A 23510-nucleotide genomic window follows, 5' to 3' on the forward strand; every position below is an offset into this window, starting at 1 on the left:
TGTCAGTGTGGAGAATGTCGCGGATCTTGTTGTTGATTACCATGTGTTACATGTGGCGACTACATCAAGTTTGGATGAAAAGGATGAACCAGTTACAAAAGAAGCTATGATAGGGAAGTATGAAGAAAGACAGTCACTTGATGATAAATTCTTGGTTGTTGAAGAAAATCAAATAGATACATCTCTTAAACTTGTGTGTCGTGACATGGTTGAAGAGAAAAAGGTACTCAAGGATATGTTCCAAACTAAAGAGGTTGTGTACAAGGAAAACAACATCATCATCGTGGAACACATTGATTTTCTAGGGGTAGAGAACTTGTTGAATGCACCTATCTCAACAAACTATCTTATTCTTTCTAGTTTACTTCTAAGATACTGGTCATGGAATTGCAATTCAAAGCTTTCAAGTTCTACGAGAAATCACCTCGTTGTGTGCTTATTCTTAAATACTTTAGAACTCGAGGGCGAGTTTTCTTCAAAGGAGAGGAGAATGATGATGATCAAGTAATGAATATGTTAATTTGGATTTGGTTATGTGTGCTCGTGGTGATGTTCAATTGGAGAGGATGCAAACATGAGTTATGCAGCTTACTTGGACAACAAGGAATAAAGGAGCGATGCATGAAGTTGGACAAGTAGCTGATTATTATATAATTATTAATTCGAATTTTGCTTGCAAGTTTTTACCTTTCACTTGAAAGGGATTTTCTTGTTTTAAGCACTTAGGATTTTATTTTCCTATTTGGATTTGGTTTTTGTCTTTTTTCTATTCGGATTTGATTTTTAAATTTGTTTCCTGGAAGGATTCAGATATTGGCTAATTCAAGCTGATATTGAATTTCTCTCGGAATCCTATTGAGTTTGGGTTATTGTCTAAGCCTATAAATACCCTTCTAATGTAATCTTTTAAGGGAGACAATGGATGATATAAAACTTATGTTTTGAGATAAACTATGAGTAGTTTTTCTTTTCTCTAAACTTCAATTACTGGATTATTTTGAAGATTAGATTCGAATTACTTAGTTTCTGGATTGATCTAAGCAATTTGAGATTCAAAATTCACGTTTCTGGATTGATCGTGTTCTTTTGAAATATCCTCTTCTTCTTTTATCCCTTTTCTTCTTCTTCTTTTCTTTCTTTGTGGAGAGATCCACATCATCAGGTCCAAGAGTCTCTTCATCTTGTTTTCTAGGACGGAAAGGATCTTTTTCAACCTCGAGTGATCGAACAACCATTGGTGTGGTTAGTGGATGAGCTTTGTCCATGTAGAACCGATCAAGAATCTTTTCAGTGTAGTTTGATTGATGAACAAATATTCCTGAAGATAAGTGCTCCACCTATATACCTAAACAAAATCTTGTTCTTCCAAGATCTTTCATTTCAAACTCATTTTTTAAATAGTTAGCAGCATTAGTAATATCTTCAGTAGTACCGATAATATTCAAATTATCCACATATACAGCAATAATAACAAAACCAGTTGATGATCGTTTAATAAAAATGCAAGGACACACTTGATTATTAACATATCCATCATTCAATAAGTACTCACTAAGCCTGTTGTACCACATACGACCGGATTGTTTCAAACCATATGATGATCGTTGTAATTTAACAGAATATAAATGTCGAGGCTTAGTGTCCTCAATATTTAACCCTTCAGGAATTTTCATATAAATATCACTATCAAGTGATCCATATAGGTATGCTGTCACAACGTCCATCAAACGTGTTTCTAGTTTTTCCATACAAGCCATACCCATTAGAAAACGAAAAGTAACTCCATCCATCACAGGAGAGTATGTTTTCTGGTAATCAAAACCAGGTCTTTGAGAGAATCCCTGGGCTACTAGTCGGGCCTTATATCTCACAATTTCATTCCTTTCATTTCATTTTCATATAAACACCCATCTATTCCCGACAGGGACTACACCAGCTGGTGTTTGGACTGCAGGTCCAAATATATTTCTCTTGCGTAATGATTGCAATTCTTCTTGAATCGCAATTTTCCATTTTGGCCAATCATCTCGGTGTCGACACTCTTCCACACTTTGTGGTTCAGGATCGGAGTTCATAATAATATCAGATGTCACGGAAAAAGCATATACATCATCAACCTCAATACTCCCACGATCCAGTAATTTCACGTTATGGACATAATTCATTGAGATCTCATAATTTTCAGGTACCTTTGCTTCCGTGGAAGCATTTGCCACTTCTGGGGCATGTGCCACTTCTGGGGGAAACATTCTCTTGTGGAGGCAATCCCACGTCTGGGAGTTTTGTTACAGCCACTTCAGGGGCTTGAACCTCTTCAGGAGGAAATACCACTTCCGGGGTATTTTCTGAAACTTTTGCCACTTCTGGGGCAATTCCAATCAATTTCTGTTTTCGTGGTACAATATCTTTTGCACCAATAGGTCTACCACGCTTCTGGCGTGGCTTTGAATCACTAATCAATTCTCCAGGAATTGATTTCTTAGTAGGGATTTCAACTCGTGCCGAAGCATTAACAGCAGGTATATGTGACCTTATAATATGTCTAGAGTCACTAAAGGCATCCGGCATTTGATTAGCAATATTTTGCATATGAATAATTCTTTGAACTTCAGATTCACATTGATTAGTACGTGAATCAATAGAATTTAATCCTGATGTATTCCATGATATTTCAGAATTTAATTTATGCAAATCATTATCTCCCCCTAATTTAGGGAACATGGATTCATCAAAATGACAATCAGCATAGCGAGCAGTAAAAACATCACCAGTTAATGGTTCCAGATATCTTATAATAGATGGAGAATCAAAACCAACATATATACCAATTCTTCTTTGAGGTCCCATTTTATTTCTTTGTGGTGGTGATATAGGAACATACACAACACAACCAAATACTTTTAAATGAGGTACTTGACCAAGAACTAATTCTTGAGGGGATTGTTTGTGGTAAGCAGAAGGCCTTATTCTAATTATATTTGCAGCATGAAGTATTGCATGACCCCAAACAGATATAGGTAACTTTGCCCTTAGGAGTAAGGGACGGGCAATAAGTTGAAGTCTTTTAATTAATGATTCTGCTAAACCATTTTGTGTATGTACGTGAGCCACCGGGTGTTCGACTGAGATTCCTACTGACATACAATATTCATTAAAAGTTGCAGATGTAAATTCAACAGCATTATCTAGTCGGATTGATTTAATGAGATGGTCAGGAAATTGAGCTCGGAGTTTAATTATTTGGGCAAGTAATTTGCCAAAGGCTGTATTTCGGGTTGTAAGTAGACATACATGAGACCATCGAGTTGACGCATCAATTAAAACCATAAAGTACCTAAATGGGCCAGAAGATGGATGTATAGGACCACAAATGTCACCTTGAATTCTTTCTAAAAATTTCGGGGACTCGGTTTGAAGCTTAACTGGGGATGGTCGGACAATAAGTTTTCCTAAGGAACATGCTGAACAATGAAGTTCATCTTGGGATATTATCTTTTGAGTTTTAAGAGGATGTCCCACAGAATTTTCAATGATACGACGCATCATAGATACTCCTGGATGACCGAGTCTTTCGTGCCAAAGGGAAAATAGTTTTGGGTCTATGACTTTGGGGATGTTGACACTATGAGATTCAAGAACTCGTATACTTGTAACATATAATCATGAAGAAACTGAGTGGAATTTTTCTAGGACCCTTTTATTGTCAACGGTGTTTGAGGTGATGAGAAGGTATTCTTTTTCATTCTCATTAATAGTTTCAACGTGAAACCCGTTAAGACGGATATCTTTAAAACTCAGTAGGTTTCTAGTTGACTTGCTAGAGTATAGAGCCTCTTGTATGTGTATGTGTGTCTTATTTAGTAGAAGAAAACTAGTTTTCCCAAAACCTTCTATTATATTTGATGTACCCGATACCGTCTAGACATGTGAGTTGGTTTTAGTCAACTGTGAGAAGTATTTCTGACTCTATAATATAGTGTGTGTGGTTGCGCAGTCAACAATGCATATATCTTCCATCTCTATACATATATAAACGAAAAACATCTTTATTAAAAACAAACCGAGTACATAGAACAACAACATGAAACAAGTACATAAAATGAGTACATAAGTAAAACACAAAGAAAATAAGCAAAGTATGACAATACATATGAAGTCTAGTCGTCTAAACCATAATAAAGATTAGCACCAGTGTCTATTTCATTTGAGGCCTTATTGACTGGTTCATTAACTAGATTATAATTAGCGAAGTTGGTTTCTACTCTCTTTCCATTATTCCTTTTGGATGACTCGTAGAGATCAACAAGATGTTTGGGTGTGCGACAAGTACGTTGCCAGTGCCCCTCAGATCCGCACCTATGACAGATGCCTCAGTTCTCTCCTTCTTGGGGCGTCTTTCTTTTATTTGGCACTTCACGTTGCCATTTCTGGTGGCCAGAGTTGTAACCATCACGTTGCCACTTCAGGTGGCCAAAATGATATTGATTGTGAAACCGACCACGAAAATTTCCACGTCCACGGTTTCGTCCATAATCCCGTCCTCCTCTATGCCCTTTCCCACGTTCATTCTTCAGGAATGACGTGTTATGTACTTCAGGTAACTGGGCAGAGCCTGTGGGACGTATCTGATGATTTTTCAGTAGCAACTCATTATTCTTTTCAGCCACAAGAAGGAGAGATATCAGCTCGCCATATTTCTGAAAATTACGCTCCCTATATTGTTGAGTCAGGATCATAGTGTTGGGTGAAAGGTTGAGAGGGTCTTTTCAATCATTTCAGTATCAGTAATATTTTCACCACATAAAATTAATTTTGAGCTTATCTTGAAAAGAGTAGAATTATATTCAGCTACAGATTTGAAATCTTGTAACCTCAAATTAATCCAGTCATATCGGGCAGATGGCAAGTGAACAAGTTTTTGGTGATCAAATCTATCCTTGAGATTATTCCAAAGGGTGAGTGGATTTTTGATAGTGAGGTATTCAGATTTTAGATCTTCGTGAATGTGATGCCTAAGAAAGATAATCGCTTTTGCATTTTGTTCAACAGTTGGGATCTTTTCCGGGTTAGTAGTATCTTTTAGGCCATTAGCACTAAGGTGTAATTCCGCATCAAGGACCCATGACAAATAATTATTTCCGGAAACATCCAAGGCAACAAACTCTGATTTTGCAAGATTCGCCATTCTGAATAGATTTTAAATAAGATATAATATGTCACATAATATTTAAACATGCAAGTTGAAATAATAACTTTATACAAAAGTTACGACGGCATAGCCGGCCAGAAAACTTTTGATTATTACTTGACGGCAGCGCCATCTTTATAGTAGTATTACTTGATGGCATAGCCATCTTTATAGATTTCAATCAGTATCATAAATATGTAATAATATTTAGAAGAAAATGAGGAAAAGAAAACATACCTCTTTTATGAAATAGTTTTAGTTGATAGGGACTCGTGGGTCAAAATAAGTCGTAGCTCTTTCGAGAATAAAGCTTTAGTTGGCCGAGACTCGTGCTGATAACGTGTTATTAACCTTGACTGAAAATATTAGTTATGTTTAATGTAGAGGAAGTATAGGAGAATAGAAGATGGAGAGAAAGTTGTGTTGTATTTCATTAGCTAAATGAGCTATTTATAGTAGTTGGTTTACAAGACTTACTAAGTAAGCTATTCAAATCTTCTTCGTTAAGTATTACAAAACTTCCTCGATAAGTTTTACAAGTCTTCCTCAATAAGCTTTACAAGTCTTCCTTGGTAAGATTTGAGAGACTTACTCGATACGCTTTGACAATCACTTTATTTTTATTCAAATATTTTAACATGTCTTAATTTTTTTTTAGTATAGTGTTTTTTTGTTAATTTTTTTTAGTATAGTGTTTTTTTGTTATAGTAATTATAATCTATACTTCCATTAAGTTTTAACAAAGTTTTAAATATTTTTTTCACCTTCACCAATCTCCTTCATTTCCTGTAAATGCTTCATCTCTATATATACTTACAACTATACATACAACCATTTTTGATGATCCTGTAAAAATACCAAAAGGGTAATCCCCATATCACATTTAAAGAAATGGGCTGTTGGTTTTCTACGAAAAAGCTAACTGAGTTGACTAATAAATTTAATCATCATCACCAACATAAACAACAAAAAACACAGAAAAACAACATTAATCGACCTTTAATCAAGGAAAAAGGTGGGGTTATTCCTTGGGGAAAAAGAACAGATTTTGGGTATGATAAAGATTTCGAAAAGAGACAATTGGCAAATTGTTGGGTCATGGTCAATTTGGATATACATATGTTGCTATTGATAAAATTAATGGTGATCGTGTTGCTGTCAAGAAAATTGACAAGAACAAGGTAATCTTGATTTCGTTTTCTACTCGAAATTTCTTGATTTGTATGTATTGTTGTTATATTTGTCTAACAATGTGTTGTATGATTAGTAGGTAAATTAATGAGCTTGATTGTATTTAGATGTTTTTATATAGCAAGAAAAATATGTGCTAGATGATAAACAAATGTACTAGTAGAGTGAGATATATTGTATTTTTTCTCGTTTAGTTTGGTTTTAACAAATACTGTTTTTATGTTAATTGCATTATATTCGGCTCCCTTGAGCTTTTTGGGAAATTTGAGCTTTTTGAAAATAATGTTTGATATGGCGGAATATATGGTAATAATCAACTGCGCTTAAGTTGTTTGCTGACTTTAAGATGAAGGCTATGCATTTTGCATACTAGTGTTTAGGTTAAGCTATTGGAACTTTAGCCTGGAGTTTATGCTGTAGGGAAGTGGTGCAGCCTACTTCATTAACCACACAACACATTTTGTTAGATTTCAGTGCATATGGAATATATTGAAAAATCTATAATTATGATCAAATCTTTTGCTCGTCACGATCACTCATGTTCTAGTCAATCTTTGTCATTATGTTGATTCCTGGCTAAGTATCACTCACGTGGTCTTTGAGGAGAATGATTGACTTTCATAGGATTGAAGGGTTGTACACTCCCTGTTATATTTTATCCAGAGGATTTATTTTCTCCGTCCAGCCAAAGTTTGGATTGTAGCGAAATCAATACGGGTACTAGATTAATGATATGTCTGGAACATAGATTCAACTCTAACTCAGGTAGTTGGTGCAAGTTAAGTTCGTGGAGATGCCTTTTCTCGTTAAGTTATTCTAATGGGGTTGGAAATATTTTTCTAATTTTTGTTTTTTGGCAGATGATCCTTCCTGTCGCTGTTGAGGATGTTAAACGGGAAGTCAAGATTTTGAAGGCCTTAAGTGGTCATGAGAATGTGGTTCAGTTTTATAAATCTTTTGAAGATGATTCATATGTTTATATAGCTATGGAGTAAGTAGTGCTGTAAACTTCCTAGAAATCTACAAATTAGTATGTCTTTTCTATGTCATTATGTTTTCCTAGTGTTTACTCAAAGGAGTCTTAATTTGTTTCCTAAACAACCCTTTGTTTCTCAACTTATGTTAATAGAAGTTATTCATTTGTATTGGTTATTTGATGTTATAATCCTTCGTGTTACGTTATTAGGTTATGCGAGGGTGGTGAATTGCTTGATAGAATTTTGGCCAAGTAAGTACTTTTGAAAAAGCTAATGTAAGCATGATAACAGGAATACAGGACTCATCATTAATTTCCTTAATCAGAAAATCCAGCCGTTATACTGAGAAAGATGCCGCAAGAGTTGTAAGACAGATGCTAAAAGTTGCCGCTGAGTGTCACTTGCATGGTTTTGTGCACCGTGACATGAAACCAGAAGTATGCCCCAACTAAATGAATAATGATTTTCATAGAAAGGTTTCTAATATCTACTACTACATTTTCCCAATGATGCTTTCCCCTAATTTGTCAGAAAATTAATTCTTTTGTAGAATTTTCTTTTCAAGTCACCGGAAGAGGACTCAGCATTGAAGGCTACCGATTTCGGTCTCTCAGATTTTATAAAACCAGGTTTGGAATTTTTTGTTTTAGATTTGTTGTTTCCTAATAGTAACTTATGTGATTTATTTTACAGAAAGTTATGTTTTATTAGAGGTCCTCATATTAGAAATGACTGACCTAATAATGAATTATATTTGGTAGTAAGAGATGGTACATTCCTGAAGCATCCTACATTGCTACCTATTATGTTCTTTATGCACTTCTTCTGATTTCATAGAATCAACGTGGTGGACGGTTTGTTTTCTATTTATAATAGGACAATATCTTTGAGACGAAATGGAGTTAAAAATATACGTTCTTCGTTGTACAATTAAGTATATTCACATATTTTTGCCGAAAGTAGTACAAGTGAATATGTATTATACTTTCAATGTAACAAATCTGTTGATGTTCAACAAGTTAAACAATGTATAAATATGTGCCATAGTATCAAAGGTTATACAAATAGGTCACAGCATCAGTCAACTGAAGTACTCACAAGTATGCTTCAAAATTGTTTAGCTTGATCTCAGGTTCGTCAAATCATCTCTTTGTCTTCATCAGCTTTGTTTACAAGAGTTAAAATTAGAAGCCCCATAGGTTACATTTAAGGTGGAAGAGATCAGGGTTCTATTTTTTCTTAATTATGTTATTGAATATCAGCTCAGCTTCATGCATAAACTGGCGAGTTCTCTTGCGAGTCTTTGTTTCAAATTACACTTTATTGCCAAGCTGAAACTCGTAATATCGCTACTTTTTGACTTGCAAATCTTGTGTGTGCTTGCAAAATTCAAGTGAGTTATGGCTCTTTTCAGAACACTGGTTATTTTCTTAGTTAGTACGTACAATTATGAAGTGAAGATAAAACTATAGCATAATAAATTAAACAGTTAATTCAAAATTACCTATGCTAAGATAGATTTATAAATTTTTATGTAAATATAAGTGCAATCAAGACCATATTGTAAGCATAATCGTTGGTACATTTTTCTTACGGGTATGGCAAAGATAGTCATTTGCTTATGACAGCTTAAAGTATAGGTTTTATATTTCTTTGGGGTGGTGCATGCTTAGCTTGGGGTACATAATGACATTTGAGACTAAGCAGCGGAAAGGTAAAAACAAGACACAAGATCTAAATTGTTGCCTTTTATGTCGCTAATCTTATACTCCTAAGCATTTGTCAAGCCCCAACTTAACTGAAGCCCTTAAATTCCCAATATTCTCTCTGTAACTACAACCGCGTTATTATATTTCCTTGCCTCGTTAAATAGCTCATTGTCATCACTAAATTATAACCGACTTATAATTATAAATTTAAGTATTCGTCCATCTTATAGATTTCAACTCTGATAACTAATACAGGGAAAAAGTTTCGAGATATTGTTGGTAGTGCATATTATGTAGCTCCTGAAGTTTTGAAACGGAGATCAGGCCCCGAGTCAGATGTCTGGAGTATTGGTGTAATTACATACATTTTACTTTGTGGGCGACGTCCTTTCTGGGATAAAACTGAGGATGGTATATTCAGAGAGGTGAGGAACTTCTTTCTTTACCATATAATAACTGTTGCCTCGAATTTAGTAGGATGTTTTGCATTATATTGTTTTTTGGTTGGTGGTATGAGGTGTACTAATTATGCCGCAGTTTAGATAATAATATGAATGGCCTAATCTCCCTCAGTTTTAGCCTTATTATTATAATAATTTGAAGTGAACGAGTAGTACCATATAATTTTGTTTGTCTAAACTGTGTTTAGACCACCTTCATTGCCAAATTGTAGAAATAAATCTTGACACAATTGTGAGCTAAGCTGGTTCTGCAGCTAGATTATAGGTTCTTTTGTGATTACCAGCATTCTAGCTATCACATTTTAGTAGATTTTGTGGTTGACATATGTAGACATTATTAGCTGTAGCTTGTTTGGCTCTACATGTTACATGTAGTATTACGGCAATTTTATTTGACCAGCAGATTGTGAAAGTAACCAAAGAGAGAAATTCCTTAAATACTAGTAGCAATTGAATCACGGGGCAAGCTAATTAAGTAAATATGAAGGGTTAATTATTGCTTTGTTATTGTGTTGTGTCCAAAGAATCTGGACTAAGTCTAATTTAATTGATAATAGAATTCTACTTATTGCGGGTTTTCATCAACTTCGGTTTCTGATGTTATGTTTTGACCGAGGTGGTAGCTTTACTATAAACTTGCTGCCCAACATTTGTTCTTGATCTTTGAGAAACATTTGATTCTTTTGCAAAAAATATCTTTTGAATCATTTAAGAAGAAAATTAACTAGAAGAGTGATTTAAAAGGAATAACAAATAAAATACCAAAGTAGCGAAAACAAGTCAGCTGAAAAAAATTGAGAACATGTAAAACCTTCTCATTTTGTTCACCTGAGTGGTCTCCGCTATATTTGTATTCTATATGTTATTTCTATTAGATAATAATTGTGTTTAATTCACTTTTTTCCTAAGTCTTGTTTAATTCACTTCTCAAGTAATTATCTCAATCCTATTTCTTGGAATTGATTTCCTCATGAAGTTGAAATGTTTTACTTTGTTTTTTGTATTAGATTATGTTTAACTTGGACTGTTTAATTAGCTTAGTGCATGTCTTGCCACATCAGTGGTATTGTCTAAATAATCTTAAGATCGAATTATATTCTTGATCTTGGAGCATCCTTCAGGTAGTTCTGGACTTCTGCAAATGTGGGTATTTTGTATAGTTCTATAATTCACCATTCAACTTAACAGGTTTTGAAATACAGGCCTGATTCTACAAATAATAAAATTTATACTAATTTCTGGCTTCTCTTATAAAAAAAAGCTATTCTGTATTCTATCATCTCAGTCGCATTATTGATTTTATACTTTGCAGGTTTTAAGAAACAAGCCTGATTTTCGCCGAAAACCATGGCCAAACATAAGCGATGACGCAAAAGATTTTGTAAATAAATTGCTAGTTAAAGAACCTCTTGCACGATATACAGCCGCTCAGGCTCTATGTAAGATTTCACTAGTCTTTCTTCTGCACTCTGACTCTGGTAGAAATTAGAAAGTGATGATAGTTGGCCATCATACCAATGTTACCTCGCTTATGGAACATATGATATTAATAATTATGATAAAAAATATTATGGTTCTCTTCAGCTTCAATCTGAAATCAACCTTTCAATAACAAGTTCTGTTGATTGGTTGCGCAAGAAGACCATTTGTACTTCAGGACTTCTTTTGCGAGGAAAGCCTACGCATTAGTTTTGCAGTTCTGTGGTCATAAGCTCCCCTCACCTTGGTGCGACAAATTTGTCGAACAATCAATGTTTCTGGTTAAGATAGTTAGCTATTGAATTTAAATAATTCCGCTAATTTATATGCATGTGCTTTTAATCCAGTTTCCGTTAAACAAATTCATTCACTACGAGTATCTGTGCGCTCTAGTGAAGTTCTATTTTTTTTGTTTCAACATCTGTTACAGCATCTTGAAATATTCAACTTTGCCAGCACACCCATGGGTCCGAGAAGGGGGTAATGCCTTGGAGATTCCTCTGGACATATCTGTTTTGTACAATATGCGGCAATTTGTTAAATACAGCCGCTTGAAGCAGTTTGCTCTCCGGGTCTGTATTTTTTCCTTTGCACTATTGTTGTAGTAACTTCATCTTTCCGGTTCTGATTACTTATCTATGATGTTACTAAAAGAGGACTTTAATTTGTCACAGGCGTTGGCTAGTACGCTTGATGAAGAGGAGCTGGCTGATCTTAGATATCAATTCCATGCCATTGACGCGGATAAGAACGGGGCAATTAGTCTTCAAGAAATGAGACAGGTGTGTCTTGTTTCATTTGCAGCAACTTTTTAATTTGTGTCCAATGTCTGATTATTCTACATGCCTAAATTTCGTTTTACTGCTTGCTATTGTCAGAAGATGCACTACTATATTCTAATGTGCCATGGGATGTGTTATTTCATTTTTAGGCACTTGCTAAAGATATTCCTTGGGAAGTGAAAGAATCACGTGTCCAGGAAATTTTGCACGCGGTATGTTTTTCCCTCAGAAAAAGAAGTGATTAGTTGAACCATAATGTCCATCATGTTTTCCAAATGGATGGTTCAGTTACTTAATTATCTATGTTCTCAAAAGCTATAGAAAGGATAGCTGGGAGGGATCTATCAATAAAGATATTTTATCTATATACTTTTAGTAGAACCGGTTAATGTTTCATTATATTCCCTGCATGTGCTGTTCATTATTATTATACACTTTGCTTTTCTTACTTTGCAGTTTCTCTGACCAAAGAAAATTGTGCCATAGCATGACTTTCAGAGAAACATCCCAATCTATTTTTTTCTTTAAACATCACTTGTCTATTTAGTATCTATAATATTTTTCTGGTTAGAATTTCTATTGAACTTCACTGCTGGTGGTTTATTTTCTCCGATATAGCTAATTTGTATGAATATCTTCTTGAGGCAGATGGACAGCAACACCGATGGCCTAGTTGATTTTCATGAGTTCGTTGCAGCCACTCTGAATGTTCATCAATTGGAGAAACATAATTCAGTAAAATGGCAACAAATGTCACATGCTGCTTTCGAAAAGTTTGACGATGATAAAGACGGGTATATAACTGGGGAAGAGCTTAAGATGGTGAGTTTCTTTTCTTCCGTTCTTGCACATGACTTCTTATTTGTTGCATCGAAGACCGAAGATTATTTCTTACTGTACTAAGAGTACGTTCAGTTTTCCATTTGACTTGCAATGATAAAATTATGAAGTTTAATAGTTAATAACTTGAATTAGTTGTTTCCTGCTCCGGATCATTTCATCTCTTTCCAAATTCTCCAAAAGAATTATTAGCTGGGTTTGGGATGAGACATCAGAGAATGTTTTTTCATCTCCTTTTCATTGGTATCCAAGTACTAATTTACTAAAAATTGACTGATCGAGGATTCCAGTCTCACTGGAGGCATTTTGTGAGTATCTAAACTCTGCAATCATCCATTACCAGAAAAAAGTTATATCTCTTCTCTTCTCTCCTCTAAAATAAAACTCTGAAAGCGCTGTAAATATCTGAGTAACTGTCTAAACGTTCCAGCCACACTCAGTAAACTGAAGAACTAAATCGCCCCAAAATTTGGCCATATAATCTGTCGTTTTTTATGAATAATCTTCTGTCATGATTGCTAGGTCTCGTAGGATCAACCTCGCCTACAATTTTTGCACCTTGTGATGATCTCACCTAATGTTCTTCTGGAACTAGTCAGCAACAGCCCATCCCACACTTGTACCTATTACAGAATTAGAGGAAGCTAACACACACAAGCGCAAGGGACTCCTTGCAAATTCCGCCGACGGATTTTACAGTATAAAATTTCCGCCCACTATTTTCCCTTTTATATACTAGTCTATCGTTGTTGCCCAACTGTAGCTTTAGCTTTGCTCACAATGTTGAGCTGAATGATTATTTTCACTCTCAAACTTGATTGATAGAATAAATATTTCTGCTACCCTCAAACTCCTTTAATAGGCTCTCTCATTCTCTCCCTCCCTCCCTTTTGCTCCCCAAGGACTCCTTTAGTAGGCTTTAATTCCCCTCTTCTTGAAGTCCTAAATGGATTCCAAGAGCCTCTCCTTCATCACCTGATTGCCGTAATTTTTACCCTCGTCTGGATAGGTTTTATCCTAAGTTGAACCCTTGTAGAATTCCAATCTTGATTGTGCCTCTTAGTTAAAATCTCAATCGAATTCCGAGTCTTTGATGTTACATGCCTTGGGCAGTTTTTCCTGCGCTCATATTTATGGGTAGACCCTGCAATTCACTGGACACAAAAATTTAGTGTTTGTGTTTGCATTTTGAGAGCATGAAAGTACATGACCGACATTTAGTGTTGGTTTTGTGTTTACCATTTGGATACACGAAATAAATATAATTATATTTAAATATTAATATTTATATCAAATATATGTTTGTATGTATATTTATTTATTTATTTATTCCCCCCCCCCCAAAAAAAAAAAATCACCAGCTTTAGATATCTTTAGTTCATTGTGAAAAACTCTATATATCTGTGATTGCCTGCATCAAAATTCACTAAAATTTACAAATTTTGGTCTTCGACTGCAGCATACAGGATTAAGAGGATCCATAGATCCACTTTTAGAGGAAGCTGATATTGACAAAGATGGGAAAATAAGCTTGTCAGAGTTTCGGAGGCTTCTAAGAACTGCAAGCATGGGTAAGATAAATGTGAATAGTCCTGCCCCACGAGGATCTCGTAGCCATTAGATCAGATTGAGGTGCTTGAAAATTTCCAGCAAAAAATGATTGCAACAATGGTGTTCTTTTTCAAGAAACTATTTACTCAAGAAGCGAAAAATTCAAGGTTTTCCATGCATTTTAATTTGGTAACAAATGATCCATCTAGGCCGTAAGTACATTTGTTGTATAGTTGCTCCAGCTATTGCAGTGATATTGGTTGTGTACCTGAATGTTGGCCATTTTGGCATCCAAAATGCAGTGTACATACAGCAAGTTGGTCATTTTGGCTGCCAAAATGCAGTGTACATTTTTGTGAAAAAAAAGATACAATGTGTGATTATAAATAAAACAGTAACAGCAATTGTCTACTTCTCCGAATATGAAGTTTGTATTTCATCCACCCCCCAAAAAAAACACGTGATACGTTATTCTTTCGATCATCTTTTCCGACACTTTCACATAGATTGGTCACTGCAACTCCCATCTGTGCGACCTTGTGAAATATAAAACCGCAAACCATAAAAGACCAATTGTCATGAACATCATGAAAGTTCGTGACAATGCTGTAGTTTTAATAAGAAAAATCATAAAAGCTCATGAGAAAAAAACATGACTATCTATAATAAATCTGCTATTTACTCAACCAATTGTCTATCAACGACTCTGGAAACAATTCCTTTTAGCTTTAATATATTTTTATTTTTCATGGCACAGTAACTCGCTGGGAATACAAATACTAAATGGCTGATATCCATATTAGTACATCTTTACACTGGAGGGGTTCAAACTGAAAGCATTTCAAAGATGCATAATCTCAAGAAATACAAGTGCTGAGTGTAGGGAGTGGTAATCAGGAGAGAGTACATGCCTTAAAACTAAAGACAAGTGAAACCAGTCACCAACATTCTTCATCCCCTTATTGATAGCAATTTCTACCTTCAATAATTTATGTATTCCCCCCACTTGCTCCTCTACGCCGCCGCCTCCTACCTGACCTATTCAATATAGCTCTTCCCTGTCTACGTAAACGATTCATCAATGATGTACCATGGATATTGTTATCGTCATCACTATCACCATCACCAGCTTCTTGGACCTCTTCACCCTGCCTCCTCAACCCCTCGAAGGATGCCACATTTCCTTCTGTGCGACCAAGTGCTTGAAATAGGAGAAAAACATTAACCAAATTGACATCAAAATCTTCCATATTCCTGCTGAGTCCTGTCAAACCCTCTTCATCATCATCACTTGTATCAAGTCCATCAGGAGTCCTTTCAATAACATAATCACCAAAAACCACTGATCCCGGCACTAATGAAGTAACTGTACTGATCACATCTTCCCTTTCTCTCTCCCGCTCAAGCCGCCTCCACTTCTTTTCGTGAACAGGGTCTACTTCACGTGGCCTAGCAGAAGGGTGCTCAGATTTCACGTGTTTCCTCAATTCCTTGTAAGTTCCAATATATGAGCACATATCTTCCATGCAAGTTCTCTTCTTACCATTAAGATATTCGCGTGCAACCTCCACAATAGTCCAACCTTTGACTTGGCCTCTGCAAAGAGGACACACGAGCTCAGCAACTTCTCCATGGTTCACAACAGGACCACTATGAACTGGAGGGCTGAGAAAAGAATTACTATCAGTTGCACCATGCAGAGATTGGTTCTGATTATGTGAGGTTACTTTCATGTAGGCTTTCTTGTACTGGTCAAGACAGTTGGAATAACGACAGCTGGTCCCACACATGTAGGCCCGACAGCCCTTGTCATAAGACGAACACAGCAGAAGAACGGCATTATGTGGATACTCCATGCACACAGAACATGTTACGTCTTCCCAATTTTTCATCTGATCAGTCCCATTGGTGCATTTTTTCTCACTCGAGCAATTTGACACATCCCTCTTACAAGACGATATTGGGTACGGAGTCGCCCTGAACTGTCTTAGAGCAATTCTGCGTCTTCCTCTAATACCTTTAGCCATGTCTGAAACTGAAGCTGATATAATACACGCAAACTTCATCACATAATATTAGCATGCATATATGCATGACAAAAGCAGCAAGAAAAAATAGTGCATACAAGAGGATTATACTAGCACAGACTTTGAAATAATATGCTGTTCATATTACCCCTCAACCACACGAATCAATGTGCACTCAATCAGGTAGAGGGATAATATTTGCATTAATCAACCAGAAATAAAGAAGATGTGTGCATAAAAGATTTACGAAACAATGAAGCAACTAAGCATTAGGTATAGCTAACAGAGCTCTTAAAAAAATAGGAAAGATCACCTGCACAAAAAGTCATATTAACAACATACAACAGAATATACAATTCCAAGAAGATATTACACTCATTGTTTTTACGGCGCGACAACGTTGATTAGGGGCACGCGCCATGGTTCTACAGTGTGTATTAAGTTTAAAGTGTTTTGTTCGAAAATATGATTTTCATTATTCTGTACATAAGATAACTAACGAATTTGAGTCTAACATGTTTGATTAGAAACGTGGTCAATGTTGGGTTTTTATTTAATCTAAACTTATGTTATTTATTTGTTAAATTATTTGTAGTTGTTAAGTGCGTGTAAGTAGCAATAAGAATGGGTCTATTGGCAGTAGAGAAGTTTTAGGAGATGTGGGTTTAGTTGAAGTACGTCAGAGTAGTGGAGATAATGTAGGTTTTAGATCCTATTTTATAGCTGCCACCTTCTTTGTTTTAGTAGTATATAAATGATATTTGTAAGACGTTTTAGACCAACACTCTGAACGTTATTTTTCTTTCAGTTTCAATATGTACAGAGTTTTACTAAGACATAGAGTGGTCACTGCTATATGTATATATAAATGCAGAGGTTCTGTTTTTTCAACATGGTATCAGAGCTACCGATCTTTGTGGCATAACAATTTATGTTTCGAGAAGAAGCTTTAGCTGAGAAGGCCCAAGGACGGGAAGAAGTCCGGAGAGAAGCCTTAGAAACAGGAGCAAACAAGAACAATGATTTTGTTATTAACAAAGGGGTGGTGGTATCTGCTGAGAGAGTATTGGTAGTAGGAAAGCAATATACTGTTGGTGTTCAGGAGCTGTTGTGCATATAATGATGATGTACGTCTATGTGCAATCAGTGAGAAAGAAGAAATCTTGGGAAGAGAAAATGATGCAGATTTTAATCTAATCTAATGGGCTTTGTTTAGGTTGATGGACTTTGTTTAGCTGATGGGTATTGACTGGATAGCAGAAAAAATTATGGAGATGTGTTAGATTTTCATGGAATTGCAGCAGCAGAAGGGTAAGAGGTGCCATACGGGCAACGAAGTAACATAAGTTATGCCAGATGGGCAAATAAGAGGTGCCATACGGGTAACGAAACAACATGCCAAACGGGCAAACAAAAGGCCAGACGGGCTAAAGTTAAAGCCTTACAAGATGATGAAAAAACCAAACAAGTTGGGAGTCATACAGGTTCAGTTAAAAGCCATATGGGCTGATTTCCAGATGGGCAAATGTTCTTGTCAAATGGGCATAGAAGATAAGTTTAGATTAAGGGGGAGATTGTTGGGTTTTTATTTAATCTAAACTTATGTTATTTATTTGTTAAATTATTTGTAGTTGTTAAGTGCGTGTAAGTAGCAATAAGAACGGGTCTATTAGCAGTAGAGAAGTTTTAGGAGATGTGGGTTTAGTTGAAGTACGTCAGAGTAGTGGAGATAATGTAGGTTTTAGATCCTATTTTATAGCTGCCACCTTCTTTGTTTTAGTAGTATATAAATGATATCTGTAAGACGTTTTAGACCAACACTCTGAACGTTATTTTTCTTTCAGTTTCAATATATACAGAGTTTTACTAAGACATAGAGTGTTCACTACTATATGTATATATAAATGCAGAGGTTCTGTTTTTTCAACAGTCAAGACTTCAAGTACTCCTAAATTAGTGGAACAACTCAAATTATTAAAAGTACTCTAGATAAATATAATAGCAGCCAGATTCTTGACTCAAATTCAACCATTTGTAATAATTGCAGGTATAGGATAATTATGCAGTTTAGTTTAAGATAATTAGAAAGACAAGAAGTTGATATCAGATCAAAACATCAGGCAGAAATATATTTATCATCGGTACACCTTTGGCCAAAACACAAACAAAATGTTAAAAGAAAAAATGTAAACACAAGAAGCTTACTGCGGAAAATGCTAGTATTAAAATTAGGTTTCACCATAGGAGCAGAAAGCTGAGAGATTGGGAGATATAATTGGAGTATCAAAAATCCAGTGATGAGAGATAAAATGGAAATACATTTTATGGTACAAATGGATTACTTTCTTTGCTATTCCATCGGAAGTTATGCAAGTGAAAACCAGAAGAGGGTGATAAAACACTGATATTTTCTCCATAGTTTTTTTTCTTTTCTGTTGATATAACATTTTCTGTTCTAGTCATTACTCACTATTGGTATAGGGGCATTTGTCTGTGCCCTTTTTGTGGGAGGCATTCACAAAGAAATTAGGTATTGTTCTGGATCGTTACATGTCCACGAACAAGACATTTTTATCACTTAATTTTGTTTTGGTTATCTATTTTGGAGATCTAAAACGGTTTTAATCTTCAGTATCAATATGAATTGTGGAAAACTAACACTACTTGAGTATTGGTTATCTTATTTATTTTGGATTAGTTGTGCATAGTATACATGTATTTGGTTTTTAAGTAACTCATATGTGTATAAGGAGGAGTCTTACACTCTATAATAATATAAAGAGCATAGAAAGCATATGACAATCACTGGAACAAGGTCCATAGAAATAAAGCTGAAGCTTCTACAGTCTACTTGACACTAGGCATTCCCTTCTCGTTCATCTAAGTATGCTGAACAACTGTAATATTTTCAATAGTTCTTACACTTGTGTTTCAACCAAATTGCCAAGTACCCTGCCCCCTTCTGTTTTAAAAATATGAATCGTCGATACTAATTAAACAATCATAGAGAGAAGGATAAAGGTTTAAAGTTTAATCACAAAAACACTTACTATACTTTTCTCTCCTCTCCCTTTTTCTTCTTTATAAATTTTAAGAAATCGTCAACAAACAGAGAAAGGCCTGTAGAATAACAATGGTGTCAGAAGCCTACAGTGAAATTTTCTTCAAATTACATTGAAAATATGGAAATTATTAAATACATGGTCCCAACTTATTTAGGTATTTGTAATTTATCCATTTAACTATCGTATATGAGGTACTCTCCTATCCAGACACTACGTGTCTTCCCCTATCAGAGGGGTTTTCTGACCTACAGTCGATAGAACTGTTAATAAAAAAGATTATAAGACTATTATACATCTCTGTAATGGATTCAATTTTTTAAATATATCCCGTAAAAATTTAGAAATTCAAACCCATGAAAATATGTGGTGTTGGATTTGCTCGTGCTACAATAGGGGTCTATGGTAACATTTTTTGACCCTTTGTTAACATAGCTGTAAATGTAACAACAGAACCCCTATGGTTACACTTTCAGTATCTATGGTTACAAAATAAAGGTGTAACCACAGATCTACTACAACATACGTAAACCTTTAGTAACACTACAAAAAGTGTTACAATAAACTCTTTTATATCTAAACTAAGCCAGTTGATCTCCTTTTAACATCATACTCTAATCACTCTCCGTCTGTCTCCTCTACATTACAATATAATAATTCTTACACCTTGAACCATTACAATTTTCAAGATTTGTGTACCAATTTTTTTTATTTCTTCCGTCTCTTCAGTCCCTCTGCTTGAAATTTGAATTGCTTCTCACTCAAGCATATTTGTTAATTCATTACGATATTTGTACTATTATTATTAAAAGTAGCGCCAAATTGTTTTAAAGTAACCATTGTTCTTTTACGCGCTATTGATCTAAATATTTTATTCCAGTTTTAGTTTTGGAAAAGAATTACCAATTGTTTTACACATCACGTTAATAATCTCGATCACCGTAATCTCGAAACTTTGATTGATTTTTCACAACGGAACATAGCAAAGAGTGATACTGACACTGTTTCATCGGATGCACAGCAGACAGCGTTAGATTCACTAGGTATACATACAAACTACATATTAAACAAACCTAATTTCGAAACAAACTAGTACTACTCAATACGAAATGATGCATAGGAGCTTCAATTAAGGTTGATTAATACAAAACAAAATGGAAAATTGTGCAGTTAAATAGAATAAAGAAATTAAATAGAGATCTAACAAAGATTGAAAATAGATTGAAAATTAACAAAAAAGGTGAAAAGCTTACCGGTGTTGAAATTAGGGTTCGGTACGACGAGCGAGAGATCGACTAAAATGAATTAGATAGATAAAAGTATCGATTCACCCGTGATTCGGATCCCTCGTTCCTCACCTTTACTTTGTTTAGTTTAGAATGACAATTACAATTTGTTTTCTAAACAAATACTTTGACTTTAATTAATTACTAGCTTATTACACGAATTACTTTTAACACTTAAATGATTTTTAATAATATAACTATATTTTAAAATTATTATATTTTGATATATCTTAAAATAAATAATATAATATAATATGTTGTTCACGGGACTCGAGCCCTGAACCTGTAGAAATTGTTAAAATAAAAAATATAAAAGTTTAAATATAATAAGCTGTTGACGGGGTTCGAACCCTAAATATATGAGAGCAGTTTAAATATTAATATAATAATATTTTATTATTGCATCCAACGGTTCTCATCTATCTGATTTTAGATCTGACGGTTGTTATTTGTCGTACCAAACAACTATACTGAACAACCGACTACAAAATAGAGGGTGTTTTGCTTATAATAGTATAGTATAGATTATAAAAAAAATGAACAGATACAGATCTCATCTAAATTCTGAATATTTCTTCGCTATGTTCTTAAATCGCTAATTTAATATGTTAGGTCACACACACTGTAGAGGGGGTGAATACAGTATATAGCACAATCAAATCGAATTCTAATAACACAAGTAACAGAAAACAGACTTTATTCAAAGCAATAAACTCTGTTACAGTATATAACTGTCCTCTCTCAGTGATGAACAAATATCACGAGAGCTGCTAGGGTTACAATTAATAATATTCTCGATAACGATTAAACTTATAATGTAAACCCTATGTCTGTGTTTATATACTACACAGTTACATGATAATCACTAATTGATATGAAATATAATTCTGCTTCCTAAAATATATCAATCATATATCTTTTCTTCCAAGTATTCTATTCTTCATAGAATTCCTTCTTCATGCATATCTCTTCTTACGTTTGTCTTGATCTTCTTTTCCTTTCAATCAGCCGCCTTCCTTATCTGAACGTTTCCTTTAAGTCCTGATATTATCTTCTGATAAATATCTCCTGAACCTTAAGTACTGATAACTTAAGTTCTGACTTCAGTATAAGTGCTAATTTCAGTTAAGTACTGATTTGTCCTGTTTAAGTAAGATCTGAAAACTAAACATAAATCATATTAGTCATGACATTATCAAATATATCTAACAATCTCCCCCAACTTGTAAATTAGCATAATATACAAGTTTAACAGATATTTGATGATGTCAAAAATATTAAGTACAAATGCATGAGAATTTGACTAGATAACTACAACTTACAGTCCTTAAAGCTTTACCAACTTTAACTACCGATAACAACTTCAATCTGTATTCATATCAGAATTTGAGCAGTTGTAGATCTTGACTTGGCTTCACTTTCTGATCTCTCTGATGTTAGGAGTTGTTCTGAGATAGTTCTTTAACAAACATCTCTCAACATATCTGAGTTCATCAATCATCCTCCTTTTAGCATCTTTAAGTTCTGCAGAATCTTCACCAGTTTGAAAGACAGCAGCCCCAAGATCATTAATTCTAGCTTTCCTTATGTACTGATCCAGTCTGATCAAATACGCCTTGTCAGACTCAAGATTGAATTCTACAGCCTTATAACCCAGAAAGGTAGTTATAATCTTAGCAGAGTTAGGCTTCATCTCAACAATATCACCCTTGTGATCTCTATACCTTGGAAGATATGTGTTGTCAGACTTTACAGAATAAAACCTTTTCTGTCTCTGAATTTGATTCTTCAAATAGTTTGCAGCACTTTCTGTTATTCTGTCATTCACTTGAAGTAAGAATAATACATGTTCCAATTTTTTAAAATACTTCAGTGGAATAGAATTTTTCCTTATATGATAAACCCTACCATCTGTCATGAAATATAACAAGATGTGTTCTTTCAAGTAGGTATGGTAAACCATCTGTACAGATTCTAATTGATTCAATCTTTCAGGAGTTGCTCCAATACCTGGTTCACTTAAGGAAGTTGGATAATTGGTTGTGTTATGTACTCTTCTTTCATCAGCACTACCCAATCCAGATTTATCTCTTGCTTCCTTTCCAGTAACCAATCTTGCTTCAAAACCACTTGAAGCAATCTTCAAAGGTTGAGTCTGTTTGACTTTGGTGAATCCTGGTAGGAGTAACTTTGAGGGTTTAACATGAGCAATGTCAGAGGTTTCCTTTTCCTTATCTTCTGATATCAAGTCAACTTGAGCTATGTCAGAGGTTACTTGCTTCTTTGTAATATCAGAACTAACTATATCTTGACTCTGAACAACTTGAGCCATGTTAGAGGTTTTCTTAGAAATCTTCCTTGAAGTCAGAGTAAGATCAACATCTTCAACAGTAATTTCTTCATCCACAGGGTGCACATAAACCTTTATAGGTTCACCAACTTTTTCTTTGCCCTTGGACCTTGGATCTATCTGCAATTGTTATTTGACCTTGGTTGCTTCAGGATTTGTCCTTTCTTTTATCACAATGCCTTTGGCCTTAGGAAGTTTCTTTTTACCAACAGAAGCTTCAGATTTAGAATTGACTTTTTCCGACTTAAGTCTAGCTTCTTCTTCCATCAGACTCTCAAGGTCCATTCCTGGATTTTTCTTAAAAAATAACTGTCTTGATAATTCTTCATCAAGATCCAAAAGTTCATCAGAACTTATCCTTTTACTAGTATCAGAAGTAATTCTTTTTCCAGTATTAGAACTTGCTCTATGACCTGTAGCTTCAGCTCTTCTTGATGAGAAACCACTACCTTAACCATGACCTCCACCCATTCCAGAGTTTGCCTGGTCATCTTTTTCATTATCCTTCCCCTTCAGTGTCTTAACAGTTTTACATTTGGACTTAATTACCTTCTCCCCCTTTTGGCATCAGCAGGTAAGAGAAGAGAGACAAGCAATTCCACTGAGG

The 23510-nt window shown here is 34.9% G+C and overlaps 2 protein-coding genes and 1 pseudogene across 5 annotated transcripts; 1 reads left to right on the forward strand and 2 right to left on the reverse strand.

The window, feature by feature from the left end:
* Positions 1-4370: 4370 nt before the first annotated feature.
* Positions 4371-5185, reverse strand: LOC141685215 (uncharacterized). Its single transcript, XM_074490330.1, has 2 exons — positions 4872-5185; positions 4371-4713 (listed from the first exon to the last, which is right to left on the reverse strand). The coding sequence occupies exons 1-2, from the start codon at positions 5183-5185 to the stop codon at positions 4371-4373; spliced, it is 657 nt and encodes a 218-aa protein (XP_074346431.1).
* An 817-nt stretch (positions 5186-6002) lies between these two features.
* Positions 6003-14612, forward strand: LOC141683872 (calcium-dependent protein kinase 18-like; annotated as a pseudogene).
* A 223-nt stretch (positions 14613-14835) lies between these two features.
* Positions 14836-20666, reverse strand: LOC141683873 (uncharacterized). 4 transcript variants are annotated; one of them, XM_074488663.1, is made up of 3 exons: positions 20521-20662; positions 19256-19325; positions 14836-16219 (listed from the first exon to the last, which is right to left on the reverse strand). In XM_074488663.1, the coding sequence occupies exon 3, from the start codon at positions 16203-16205 to the stop codon at positions 15168-15170; it is 1038 nt and encodes a 345-aa protein (XP_074344764.1). In that variant the 5' UTR covers positions 16206-16219; positions 19256-19325; positions 20521-20662; the 3' UTR covers positions 14836-15167. The 4 variants fall into 4 exon arrangements, with proteins under 4 accessions (XP_074344764.1, XP_074344766.1, XP_074344765.1 ...); XM_074488665.1 differs by having other exon boundaries at positions 14836-16238; XM_074488664.1 differs by lacking the exon at positions 19256-19325 and having other exon boundaries at positions 20521-20666.
* Between the last annotated feature and the right edge of the window lie 2844 nt (positions 20667-23510).

Source organism: Apium graveolens, chromosome 9 (assembly GCF_009905375.1).
Source record: "Apium graveolens cultivar Ventura chromosome 9, ASM990537v1, whole genome shotgun sequence".
Classification (NCBI taxonomy): domain Eukaryota; kingdom Viridiplantae; phylum Streptophyta; class Magnoliopsida; order Apiales; family Apiaceae; genus Apium; species Apium graveolens.